This window comes from Portunus trituberculatus, chromosome 14 (assembly GCF_017591435.1).
Source record: "Portunus trituberculatus isolate SZX2019 chromosome 14, ASM1759143v1, whole genome shotgun sequence".
Lineage (NCBI taxonomy): Eukaryota > Metazoa > Arthropoda > Malacostraca > Decapoda > Portunidae > Portunus > Portunus trituberculatus.
The window spans coordinates 12,594,861-12,606,916 of NC_059268.1; the positions used below are offsets into that span (position 1 = coordinate 12,594,861).

Here is a 12,056-nt window from a genome sequence, read left to right on the forward strand (position 1 = left end):
ACATCAAACCTATGAATCTTCTGTACTTAGCTTACCATCCCACCACTGGCACGTTGAAGAAAAAAATAATCCACGGAGCCACAAGAGCTGTCCATCCAAGGCATTAACAGGTAGACAAGAGTGAGTAGGGTGTCCGGGCGTAACGTCACTCTAGAGGCGCGACACACACAAAAGGGGGACGCAACGGAGACACCGACGGGAGGGAAGGGAAGGGAAGGGAGGAAAGGGAAGAATGCCATCACTTACTGAAATAGAGACGCGCTTTGAGAATGATGATGATGATGGTGACAATGACGGCGATGACAACAGCACCGACAGTAGCAATACAAATAGTGGTGATGAGGATAAGATCAAGGAGGAGGAGGAGGAGGAGGAGGAGGAGGAGGAGGAGGAGGAGGAGGAGGAGGAGGAGGAGGAGGAGGAGGAGGAGGACTAAGAGGAGAAGGAGGTATAAAGTAAAGGAAGGAGGGAAGAATGGATGGAAATGGAGTAAGGCAACAAAGAAAGAAATACTAAAGAATAATAAAGAAAGAAAATAAGAATGGAAGCAAGAAAGATAAAAAAGAACAAATGATAGATAAAAAAAAAACAGAAGAAAGCAAACAAAAAGAACAACCATCACCAAGAAAACAAAACAACAAAACAACACATATGAATAAGGCAAGATGAGGAACACAATGCTAAGCGGCGCATCAGCCCGGCCCTCCAATTCGTCTCATCTCTTAGGCCTACGAAGGACAGGCCTACACTAGGGAACCAGATCGACAACATCCAGGTCACCGGAGCTTCCCTTACCAGGCCCCCATTTATTGAACACACCAAGGGAGGGTAAAGGAATAGTGGTCGGGATTCGAACTAGGATAGGAAAGATTGGGAGCAAATATGTATCCGTCAGAGCAGCAGGAACAGCATGGAGTGTCTAGGAAGAACAAGCAGTATCAGATCTCTTGGCCCCTATCAGGTTATTGTGCGGGGAAATTACACTGACTAGATTTAGAGACAGAGATGTGGGATTGTAAAGAGGAAGGGAGAGAGATACGGGCAAGGTGAATGATTGTGTAAGTTTTAGTTTGCAGGTTCAGAAAGGTAGATTACATACACACGCACACACGCACACACACACACACACACACACACACACACACACACACACACACACACACACACACACACTCACTCTCTCTCTCTCTCTCTCTCTCTCTCTTCATATAGATGTTTCATAAAGGGACAGCCACATGTAGACCTAATGGTTTCTCGCAGCTTCCTTATTTTCTTATGCTTTTACTCTCTCTCCCTCTCTCCTTCTCTCTTACTCCCTCTCTCGGCATCTCACATAAGCAACTTCGCATTAGAACCGCATCTCCACACCTCATCTGTCTTTCATCAGCGGTGTCTCTGCACAACAACAAGCAGGATTCGCCGTAATGATAACAGCAAAGGTAAGGCCGCCGCGACACACAGGCAGACGCACACCTGTGGCCTCGTTAAGACTTCTGGCAGGCTTTTGTCTTCTTGTCAGTATCACACACACGCGTACACTCTCTCTTTTTATCTCATACACGAGCACACACACAAGGTAGTGGAAGTGGTGGTGGTGGTGGTGGTAGTAGTAGTAGTAGTAGTAGTAGTTTTATAACGTTATATTGTTTATGAGAGTTATTCTTATTGTTTTAACGAGAGAGAGAGAGAGAGAGAGAGAGAGAGAGAGAGAGAGAGAGAGAGAGAGAGAGAGAGAGAGAGTGTCTAACCTACCCTTTACCTTCGTTAACACTCTTTCACCACTCAAACTAAGTACCATTACGTAACGAGGAAGAAAAAGGAAAAACAAAAAAAATAAAAGAAAAATCCACATAACACTTTAATAAATGAATAAAATAAATCAGTTTCAGGTGAGAATGATAATTAATTAACCTGCAATACACCTTGTTGAAACACCGCGGCTTTTGTTAATTCACGGTGTTTATTCCATTAGTGCTAACTGTTTTAAGGAATTCTTCATCATTTTCTGCAAACCGCCATTTTTTTTTTTTTTTACCACTCGTGATGTGAAATATAATTGACTTCTCGATTTGTGTAACTCTGAGGTGGAAATTCTTGCTTTGTTAGTGACGGAGTGTAGACTTGTGGAATGTGAGAAATTAATGTGGAGTGAGTGATGTGAATGAATAAGTGAGGTAAGGAACGAGTAAGTTAATGTTAAAAAGTGAGTGTGAGAATGAGATAGAGCGAAAGATTAACTTGATATGAGCAACTGAGTGATTAAGTGAGTGAATGAGGAGGTGAAGGAACGCATTAGTAAGAAAGTGAGTGAGAGAATGAAATAGAGTGAAAGGGTAACTTGATATGAAGGACTGAATGGTTAGGTGAGTGAATGAATAAATAAATGTGAGAAAGTGAGAGACTGAGATAGAGTGAGAGAGTAACTTGCTATGAATGACTGAGACCATTAAATGACTGAATACATGAGTGAGACTGCATGAGTGAGTGAGTAATGTGCAGTTAGTGACATGGACGGAACGAGCGAGCACATAGATTGACGAATGATTGAGAAAATTTAGTGAAGTGAAATGAAGCAGTGAGTGAGCGAGTGAGTGAGTGAGTGAGTGAGCAGAACCATGTGTTTGGACAGAAAGAAAACGGGTATAATGATCGAGGTCAAAGATTGTAATTCCCCACAAGGGCCCTGTTACTCGTGTAATGAAGGAGATGCACTTCAGTCACTAATGAAAGATGGAGGGAAAATAAAAAAAAAGGAGAGAAAAAACAGAGCAAAACAGAAAAACACGTAAAAAAACCACTTTGGAATACAATTAGAGAGAGAGAGAGAGAGAGAGAGAGAGAGAGAGAGAGAGAGAGAGAGAGAGAGAGAGAGAGTTGCCTAATACCTAACATTCCTCGTATCGTCTCTTGTTTCTGGATAACAAAAATAATAATATACATAATGATACGTTTGTAATTAAGTGGCGCTCATTTTGTTATGGCGGCTGCAAAATAACTCGAGTATGGATAACAGACAGACAGACAGACAGACGTGAAGACAGACAGGTGGTGTTTCTTCTGTCGCAGAGATAATTACTGTGGTTATTGTTGCAGTTTCTATTATTATTATTATTATTATTATTATTATTATTATTATTATTATTATTATTATTATTATTATTATTATCATTATTATTATTCATAAGTAAAAACCATTCTCTCTCTCTCTCTCTCTCTCTCTCTCTCTCTCTCTTTTCTACCATTTGATTTTCAACAACGCCATTACGAGCAAGCTTTTTATTTTATCTTATTCATCTCTTCTTTATTATTCTTTTTGTTCTGTCTTAATTCCACAGGTATCGCTGAGGGCAGTAATATCCTACTGAACTCAGAACAGATAGTCATAACTCCAGAAACTTTTCACTCTAAGGAAACAAGAGAAGATCGAAACCTTCCTTCATTTCTTTTCTTCCTCCAGCCTTTTTTTTTTTTTTTTTTTGTCTCTCCTTAGCATGCCACAGCGCAGCGCCAAGAAAGGATAAGTTTTAAAAATTCTTTTCCCTCTTTTCTTTTTGGTATCATTCTTCTTTCCATCTTTATTCTTATTATTCAGTGCGTCCTTCATTTTATCATCACACTTAGTCATCATCAAGACCACAATAGAGAAGCTAACAATTTGAAACGATGCAAACCAAGAAAATATCAAGAAAACAAGGGAGGGAAGCAGACAGGGATGCAGGCAGGCGCTGTGTACAGAGTGGATACCCTTCTCCCTCTCCCTTGCCTTTCCAACCTTTTATTTTCCCCTTCTTCTGCACCTCGGAGGGATGAGAGTCGAGTTACAGGGTTCAGCGACTTTCTTTTTTTTTTCAGGAGGGAAGAACTGAGAGAAGTTGGTAGCCTTGCGTCCCTCAGCTCTCCCCTCCCTTGCCTGTGTTCTCGGTACAGACCAGGCCGCGGCGAGTGCTGGGTGAAGGGTCAGTGGTTGTCAGTCTTTTGTTATCTGGGTCGCTGGCTCAGTTTCATAGGCAATGTTAGGTATGGTAAGGTAAAGTTAGGGAAGGGAAGGGATGGGAAGGAAAGGGATGGGAAGGAAAGGGAAGGCAAGGCAAGGCAAGGCAAGAAAAAGGAAGGGAAGGGAAGGGAAAGTAAATAAAAGAGAGAAAAGAATGGAAGAAAATGGAAAGGAAGGGTAAGGACGGAAAGTAATGAATGATAAAGTAAGGTAAGGTAAGGTGAGGTGAGGTAAGGCAAGATAAGATAAGGCAAGGTGAGGTAAAGTAAGGTAAAATAAGATGAGGTAAGGTGAGATAAGGGTAACATCAGACAGCGTTACCTTAATTGTTCAGTTGGATTGCTTTATCAAAAACAGAACAAGCCAGTTTATGTAAAGTTACTGTAGGTTAAGTTATTGTACAAGAGATTAATGTCATGTTTCTTCGTAAAATTCACAGATTGATCAAAAGTAGAATATAAGACAACTGGATGATGGGGACGGAAAAAAAAAAAATGTCGAATAGCATGAAAGGATAGTCACTGTTTCGATTTATTTCTCTCTCACTGTATGTCTGACTTCCCCTATATCTTTCTCTCTATCTCTCTTTCTCTCTCTCTCCCCATCTATCTCCGGAGACGCACCGCCGCCGGGAGTTGTCAGGCTGGCGCAGGCGGCGAAGGGAGGGAGAGGAGAGGCAGGTAAGCTGGCAGCCATAATACAACAAATTATTTACACAGCAAGGTACAGTGCTCACTCCCTTCCTCAAAACTGTTTATAACACTTCCTCGGATCTTCAGGCTACTGCTGCAGAAATTCGACGTGTAGCAATATTATTCTGTTAGTACGTGGGGTGAAGTGGTGCAGTATTCATCTAGGGAAGGAGGGGAGAGTGTGACGTAGGTGACTCTGATGTTGCCAGGAATCTTGGTTTGTTTGGCTAATATGTCATTATTGGTATTTGCAGTTTTTATATCTATCGAGGGTGACTTCAATATAACGGTGTATTATTATTATTGTTATTATTATTATTATTATTATCATTATTATTATTATTATTATTATTATTATTATTATTATTATTATTATTATTATTACTACTACTACTATTACTGTAATCATTACAGTTATTGTTATTATTATTATTATTATTATTATTATTATTAGAGAGAGAGAGAGAGAGAGAGAGAGAGAGAGAGAGAGAGAGAGAGAGAGAGAGAGAGAGAGAGAGAGAGCAGTGTGTTGTGCATCAAAACACATACATTTTTACAGATTTTACAGGATATTATAAATTTTAGTTGAACATATTAGTGTGTACACAGCACCACTTGAGCTCCCGAGCAGCACCAGCGGCAACAACAGCAGCAGCATCAGCAACAGTAGCGTGCAGCGACAGGTTCATGCCTCACGCTGGAGAATGAGTGACCATTATTTCAGGTAAAAGTAAAACTGAGCAGAGAAATCCCTGGGAGTTCCCTACGCCGCCACGTGATCCCCTCTCCCGGCGCTCGGCCCCAGAAACCCGCGGTATGCATTAATATTTCCTGGCCGGCGTGTCCCGCGTGTTTGACCTTTCTCCCCCACTCTGCGCCGCACACTTCCTCGCCTGGAGAAGGCTGGTGGGCGACCCTCAACTGGAGATTATAATATGTTATTACATCAGTGTGCTGCTTCCCATCTTCCCGCGAGACAGCGGGTATGCCGCGATGCCTTTGATGTCTATCAAGCCATCTACTTTTTTCCTACATCAAGGCTCGGGTGCGTCGTTAGGGCACAGATGCACTTAAGGTGCAGCCTGTGTTGCTGCAGCAAGATTATATGTTTTTAGCGTGGTGCTTCTTAAGAGACACGTTAATGCCGTCCCTGCCTCTCCGACCAGCTGCCTCGCTTGACCCAAGTCACAATTAAAGTTAGGACGAGCACAATAATCTTACCATAACTACGATTTAGGATTCAGCTTTCGACATTTTTCTTATATATATATATATATATATATATATATATATATATATATATATATATATATATATATATATATATATATATATATATATATATATAATCAACAAAACCACCACCACCACCATCGCCAGTAATGGCAGCAAGAAAAACAAGAACATATCTATTAACAGTAAATACTAATCCAGTCATTCACCTTAATTCGTGTAAATTTAAATGTTACATAGAATGAAAACAGTGGCAATGTGTATGTGTGTGTGTGTGTGTGTGTGTGTGTGTGTGTGTGTGTGTGTGTGTGTGTGTGTGTGTGTGTGTGTGTGTGTGTGTGTGTGTGTGTGTGTGGCGACTGGTTGATCTGGCGAGGCGGTACTCACCTCCCACAGGTTCACCATGCAGAAGTCGTCGGGGATGTCCCTTTCCCGCACGGGCACGCCCACCACGGGACCTAGCTGGGTGTAGCGGGTGATGGCGGCGCGGGCCACCACCACCTCCACCTGCCGCCCGGGGATCTGCGTCACTCCCACCACACCGACGTCATTGTCGCTGTCCACGTTGTTGTCACTCGGGGGTGGCAGCACCCGCCGCTCCAGGGCCAGGCCGGGAGGAAGGGAGGTGCGGGCGTACGAAGTAGGAGAGCCAGGCCGCTGAGGGTCACGCCAAGTCTCCGTCTCTCTCTCCTCCTCCCGCCCCGCCCCTCCACCGCCTCCAGACAGGTTCACTGGAGACTCCCTGTGGGGCGGGGCCACGATCACGCCGTTTTGTTGTGGGAGTTCGTGGGTGTGCGGGGTGGGGGGCGGGCAGGAGTCCGGCAGGACGTGCGTGGGGCGGGTGAAGGGGCACGTTCCCGCCACATGGCGCGCACCGCACTCCCCACACAGCTTGATGCGTATGGCCACGCGCCTCTCATCCTCCTCCCTCACTCCCCCAACGCCTCCCAGCACCGTGGTCTCCTGCTCCTTGACCTTGGACTGCAGGAGGTCGGCGGGTGGCGGGCGTAGTTCTGGCGCCGCCACCTCCCGGGTGTCGTACAGCCGCCTGGTGGAAGGAGACAAACATAACAGTGTCAGACAGTGGTAGTCAACAGGTATTGATCATGGCACGGCGGCCAAGCATTGATTAGGTGGTCCGCTGCTCCACACAGGTGAGCAGCGCCACCTGTTGAACCCCTACCACGACCCCCCCAACCCTCTCATCTACTCTCCCTTTGAAGAACATCCGGAGACATCAATTCCGCCCCAGTCATGCACCCTCAGTAAACTATACAATGCATGCAGTGGTGTGCACGGCATTCACGACCATTGGAGCTTAAATGTCGTGTTTGAGGCTTCCATGGCTGCGAGCTGTGAAGCGTGGCCAGTCTGAGTACACGAGACGCTCTTCTGGCGGGTCGTGGTGCGTTAGAACATTGAAGACCAAAGACGCATCCACGTGAACCAATCCTTTGCTCCTCAGCCACAGAGCCGCAGCGCCACATTGAGCCAACATGCTTCTCGCGACTAAAACAAGTAATGCAACACCTGTTGATTTACGTATAATGGATGCGAAAAAGAAAACTATCCATCACATTTCGGTAAAATGTTCTATATTCTAAGGAAGAAGAATAGGCGTCCGTGTTCATGAAGAATCGAGAAGGTATGGAAAAGAACAAGCCACCAAGACCGCAGTGCGTCGATGTTCCGGAACAATGTTGTAAGGTGTCCGCACCGGCGAGAATTGTTATGCTAACAAATCCACTGAGACCATTAGTGTGTTGTGTTGGTGTCAAGGCGAGCCACTGGTCGCGATGGTAGCCACTGCAAATAAATGACTCCAAGCAAACACTGTTCTCTAAAACTGTTTTTTTTTTCGACCGTGAAAAAAAAAGAGTCGTGCACAGTAGAGAAACAAATAATACTTAATTTCGATGGGATTAAAGCTGAACTCTATCACCGTATACGCTCCTCCATTCCTGAGACGTTCCCATTCTGTGATCCACAGAAGTGACGAGTGTTCCAGACAACACTTCTGCCGCTACACACCACCACAGGGGAGGAGCTAGACAGACACGCTACTCACCTCCCACTGGGCTTGATTTTGTTCTTTATATGACTCGTCCCTCAGCATAGTTTAAGTTATTTTTAAAGGCTCCATGTAAAAATATGCTAACAATGGTCCGCCGCCTCAATGATCGCTCCACGCAACCCATTTTAATTAGTGTCGACCTGCTCCCCGTGTCAGGAGAGAAAAGAACACGCAGCCGCTAAGGGAAGAGAAACGACAGTGAGGCGGGCAAAGAAATTAACTTCTTCCCAAACTATTATTATCCCTCAGCTCAAGTTTTGTTCCCCTTTCCTTTCCTAACTCCGTCGCCCCTACCTCCTTACTTATGCTGCCTCCTCCACACTGCCTCCCTCTACCAGGTAGCCGCGCACACCTACGACGCCGCTGCTCCCCGTCCTACCACACCGCCACACCGAGTCTAGCCTGCCACTCCCAGCTTCACCATGTAGCCACTCTCACTACAAAATTTCTCCCGGTCTCATCACTACCACTCTCGTCTACTCACAGTCATCACTCCGTTCTCACTCGTTTCTCCCACACTTTCCTCTCCCTTCCCGCGGTGTAATCTCACAACGCCTCCACACATCGAGACATTCTATCCACGGCAACATCTAGAAGCAAAAGTGTTAGCAGAACACGAGTGCATGTCTTTTTTTTATCAATCAAAATCTAAATAGTCCTGTCTTTTTTTTTTGCAGATTTTAAAAGGCTTACTCAACACAAAGGAAAGACTATTGTTTTCAACCTACGCGCTTTCGAACGTTTAGCTTCGTTTATTTATTTATACAAATGAATGAAACGACGAAGTATTGTTTTGTGTGTGTGTGTGTGTGTGTGTGTGTGTGTGTGTGTGTGTGTGTGTGTGTGTGTGTGTGATGGCTATACTTTTTCGGTACGAATCCTATTAAAATAATTGCGCGATACAGTGTGCTGCAACAAATTCGTATGTTGTGCACCAGAACATACAAAGTTTACAAAATCTCGCGATGGCTGATACACTTTTTTTTGCCCCGCTTGATGAGTAACGTTGAGAGAGAGAGAGAGAGAGAGAGAGAGAGAGAGAGAGAGAGAGAGAGAGAGAGAGAGAGAGAGAGAGAGAGAGAGAGAGAGAGAGAGAGAGAGAGAGAGAGAGAGAGAGAGGAAGCAAGAGAGAAACATACATACAATTTTAATAACATTTTCCTCCGTCTGTGTGGGAGATTCTGACTAGGGAAAAGAGTGGCGGAGTGAAGGACGTACCACCACCTCCACCACTACCACCACCACCTGCACCACCACCACCACCACTCACCCTTCTGCCTCAATGGGTTCTGATGACCTCCACTGAACGGCGCAGGACATTACAGCTAACAGTGAACGACCCGAGTTTAGTTCCTGCCTCTCCCGGTGCGAGGTATAATGGCTTGGTGGGGTCTGGGGGGGTAGAGGAGGCAGCACCGGTGGCCAACAAGCACCCAGCACTTCAGACCCGGTGGTGGTGGTGGTGGTGCTGCCGCCACGCCATGGAACCCTGACAGCACTGGTTCAATCGTCCGTATATTACGTTCTCCGCTTTTTTTTTTTAATTTTTCCTTTTTTCCAGGTGTTTTGGTTCGGTCGATGGAGAGTCATTGGTTCTTGCCTGTATTTTCTGTTCGCCGCTTTTAGTCAGCAAGAAATATTAGGGAAGGAATGGACGATTTATTCTGCGCAGCTGTCCTGATTGGTGAGCGGTGAGTGGTGAGTGGTGGTGGTGGTGGTGGTAGTGTCATGTGTCGCATAATGCTTCAGAAATACAATAGAAGTCTGTAACTGATAATTATGCCTCTGTCTATCGCATCCTGATTTGTGAAGTTCTCAATACTAATCCTTTCATTGGTCCTTATATTAATTTCTACGCGATTTACGGACACAAAATACAGACTTAATATGTGACACCCTTCCTTACTTATTAACTTACCTGAGCGCGTAAATTCAATGAGTTATTTTGACAAAACTTTTCTTTCTATCTTTCTTTTTAAGCTCGGTGAAAGAAGTGAGGCTAAATCTGAAATGCATTATTTATTTTCCACTCTGAGAGACTAGGAAAGGCTTAAAAGAACCTGACAGTTTATTTCGTAGGTGAATATTTAACTATCATTCTTTAACCTTTCCATTTCCTTCAATCTTGCCGTAAAGTGGCGTTAGCTTGATGTTAAAAGTATGAGGAAGGTTAATGAGATGTGAGTAACTGAAACTGTACCTGTATATCTAATTATCCATCCAGATCGTCCTCACCTTCTCAACACTGAACCACTGAAACGACAGCATCTCTTGAATACATCTTTTATTCAACGGTAAGTCTAAAACGGAGTGGAAAATGTATTCTGTTATATTATATTTGATTATTTACTATGAATAACCTCACATTTCTCTCTTCTACCTCGTCGTCTGCCTCTTGACTTCTCTCTCAGTGGCTGGCAGTGATTCCCTCTCCTCTCTATACTTTACCTATCCCTCCCTATGTTCCCCCGCTACAGAATATCTTCGCTTTGTTACCTTTGTCATAGAGAGGGAGAGAGAGGGGAAGGAATACAGGGCGAGAGGGGAAGGATGAGAGGGAGGAAGAGGGAGAGAGAGGGAGAGAGAGAGAGAGAGAGAGAGAGAGAGAGAGAGAGAGGAAGGGAGGGAGGGACTGTGAGATGTATACACACAAAACACATCCACTAAAATGCAACTAATATTTTTAATGACAGACGAAGCGAAAAAAAAAAAAATAGCGAAAAAAAACCGAGCCAGAGAGAGAGAGAGAGAGAGAGAGAGAGAGAGAGAGAGAGAGAGAGAGAGGGTGGCGGGGGGATGGAAGGCTGTTCAGGGACGTACAAAGAGAGGGAAAAAAGGAAAGGGAAAAATATCACGAGCGGACGGCGACGCATGCGCAAATAGAACGAAAAAAAGCAATTACATTTTACAGTTTCGAGGCAATACCGGAGCAAAATCACAACATTAACTTTTATAATCACATATTGACAATAGCGGTCCGTGCGGGAGGTGAGAGGGGCGGCTGGGAGGAGGAGGGAACGGGTGTGTGAGAGGATGGAGGGGAACGGTAAAGGAGAGCAGGAAGGAAGGAAGGACGTGAGGGTGAGAGAAAGGAAACAAGGGAGGGATGAAAATAAATAAGAGTGAAATGAAATATAAAGTGATGAACAGAAAAGAGGAAAGGATGATATTGTTGCATCATCTAATTTCACTAACACGAATGAAGACTTTCGTAGAATTGACAAATAAAAAGCTAATGGAAGGTAAAACGAAGATTGTCACGCAAAGAACACAACAGAAAAGTAGAAAAAAAAGATAACATTACTGAGACAAGGGAGGGAAATGGATTCTCACTCAAATTAATTCACCTAAATGAATACGTGAAATCATAAACCAACATGAAAATAATATGTCTAAGCAAAAGAAACTCGACTATGACACCGTTAAGTGAACAAATATCCATTACTCATTCAGAACTGTAAACATTTCTAAACCTCAAGTGTTGGACGGGATACAGTAAATAAATATGACGCAGTATTCAATAAGTGACTAGAAATGATCTCGAGTGCTTAACCCTTTCATTACTGGGACACATTTTTATTATGAGTTTTGGATGTGATTAGACGATTTTACTTACATTAGGAAGGGTCTATGGTGGTCAGAAGATTAATAGTCAAAGTATTCACTATTTTAGTCCCTCATAAGTTTCTAAAGCTGTATAAAATCATCAAATTGTAAGCAGAATAAATATGAAAACCTGTCATGGTACTGAAGAGGTTAAGAGAATATAATTCCAAGTTGAATTAAAATGATTTTCATAATACCTAAAGCAAAAGAAAACACGTAATCTGACAATACATCAATAAGATCAATAATATATCCGCTCGTCACTCCTCCAATGAAAAAAAAATATATCAGGTAGAAGAAACTCAACCTAAATAAATAAAAGAGTTATGAAAATGGAAACTTTTAGATTCAGAGCAGGAAAGAAAATAATTATTCCGAGGAAGGGAAAAACTCAGCGCAGTGTGTGTGTGTGTGTGTGTGTGTGTGTGTGTGTGTGTGTGTGTGTGTGTGTGTGTGT

General features: G+C 43.7%; 1 protein-coding gene across 4 annotated transcripts in view; it reads right to left on the reverse strand.

The window, feature by feature from the left end:
* LOC123503466 overlaps positions 1-12,056 on the reverse strand; it is a 200,420-nt gene that overhangs the window by 76,454 nt on the left and 111,910 nt on the right. For all 4 annotated transcript variants that reach the window (XM_045253251.1, XM_045253252.1, XM_045253249.1 and 1 more), the window contains exon 4: positions 6,307-6,967. In XM_045253251.1, the coding sequence (XP_045109186.1) occupies positions 6,307-6,967 (661 nt within the window). The remainder of the gene's footprint in view (positions 1-6,306; positions 6,968-12,056) is intronic.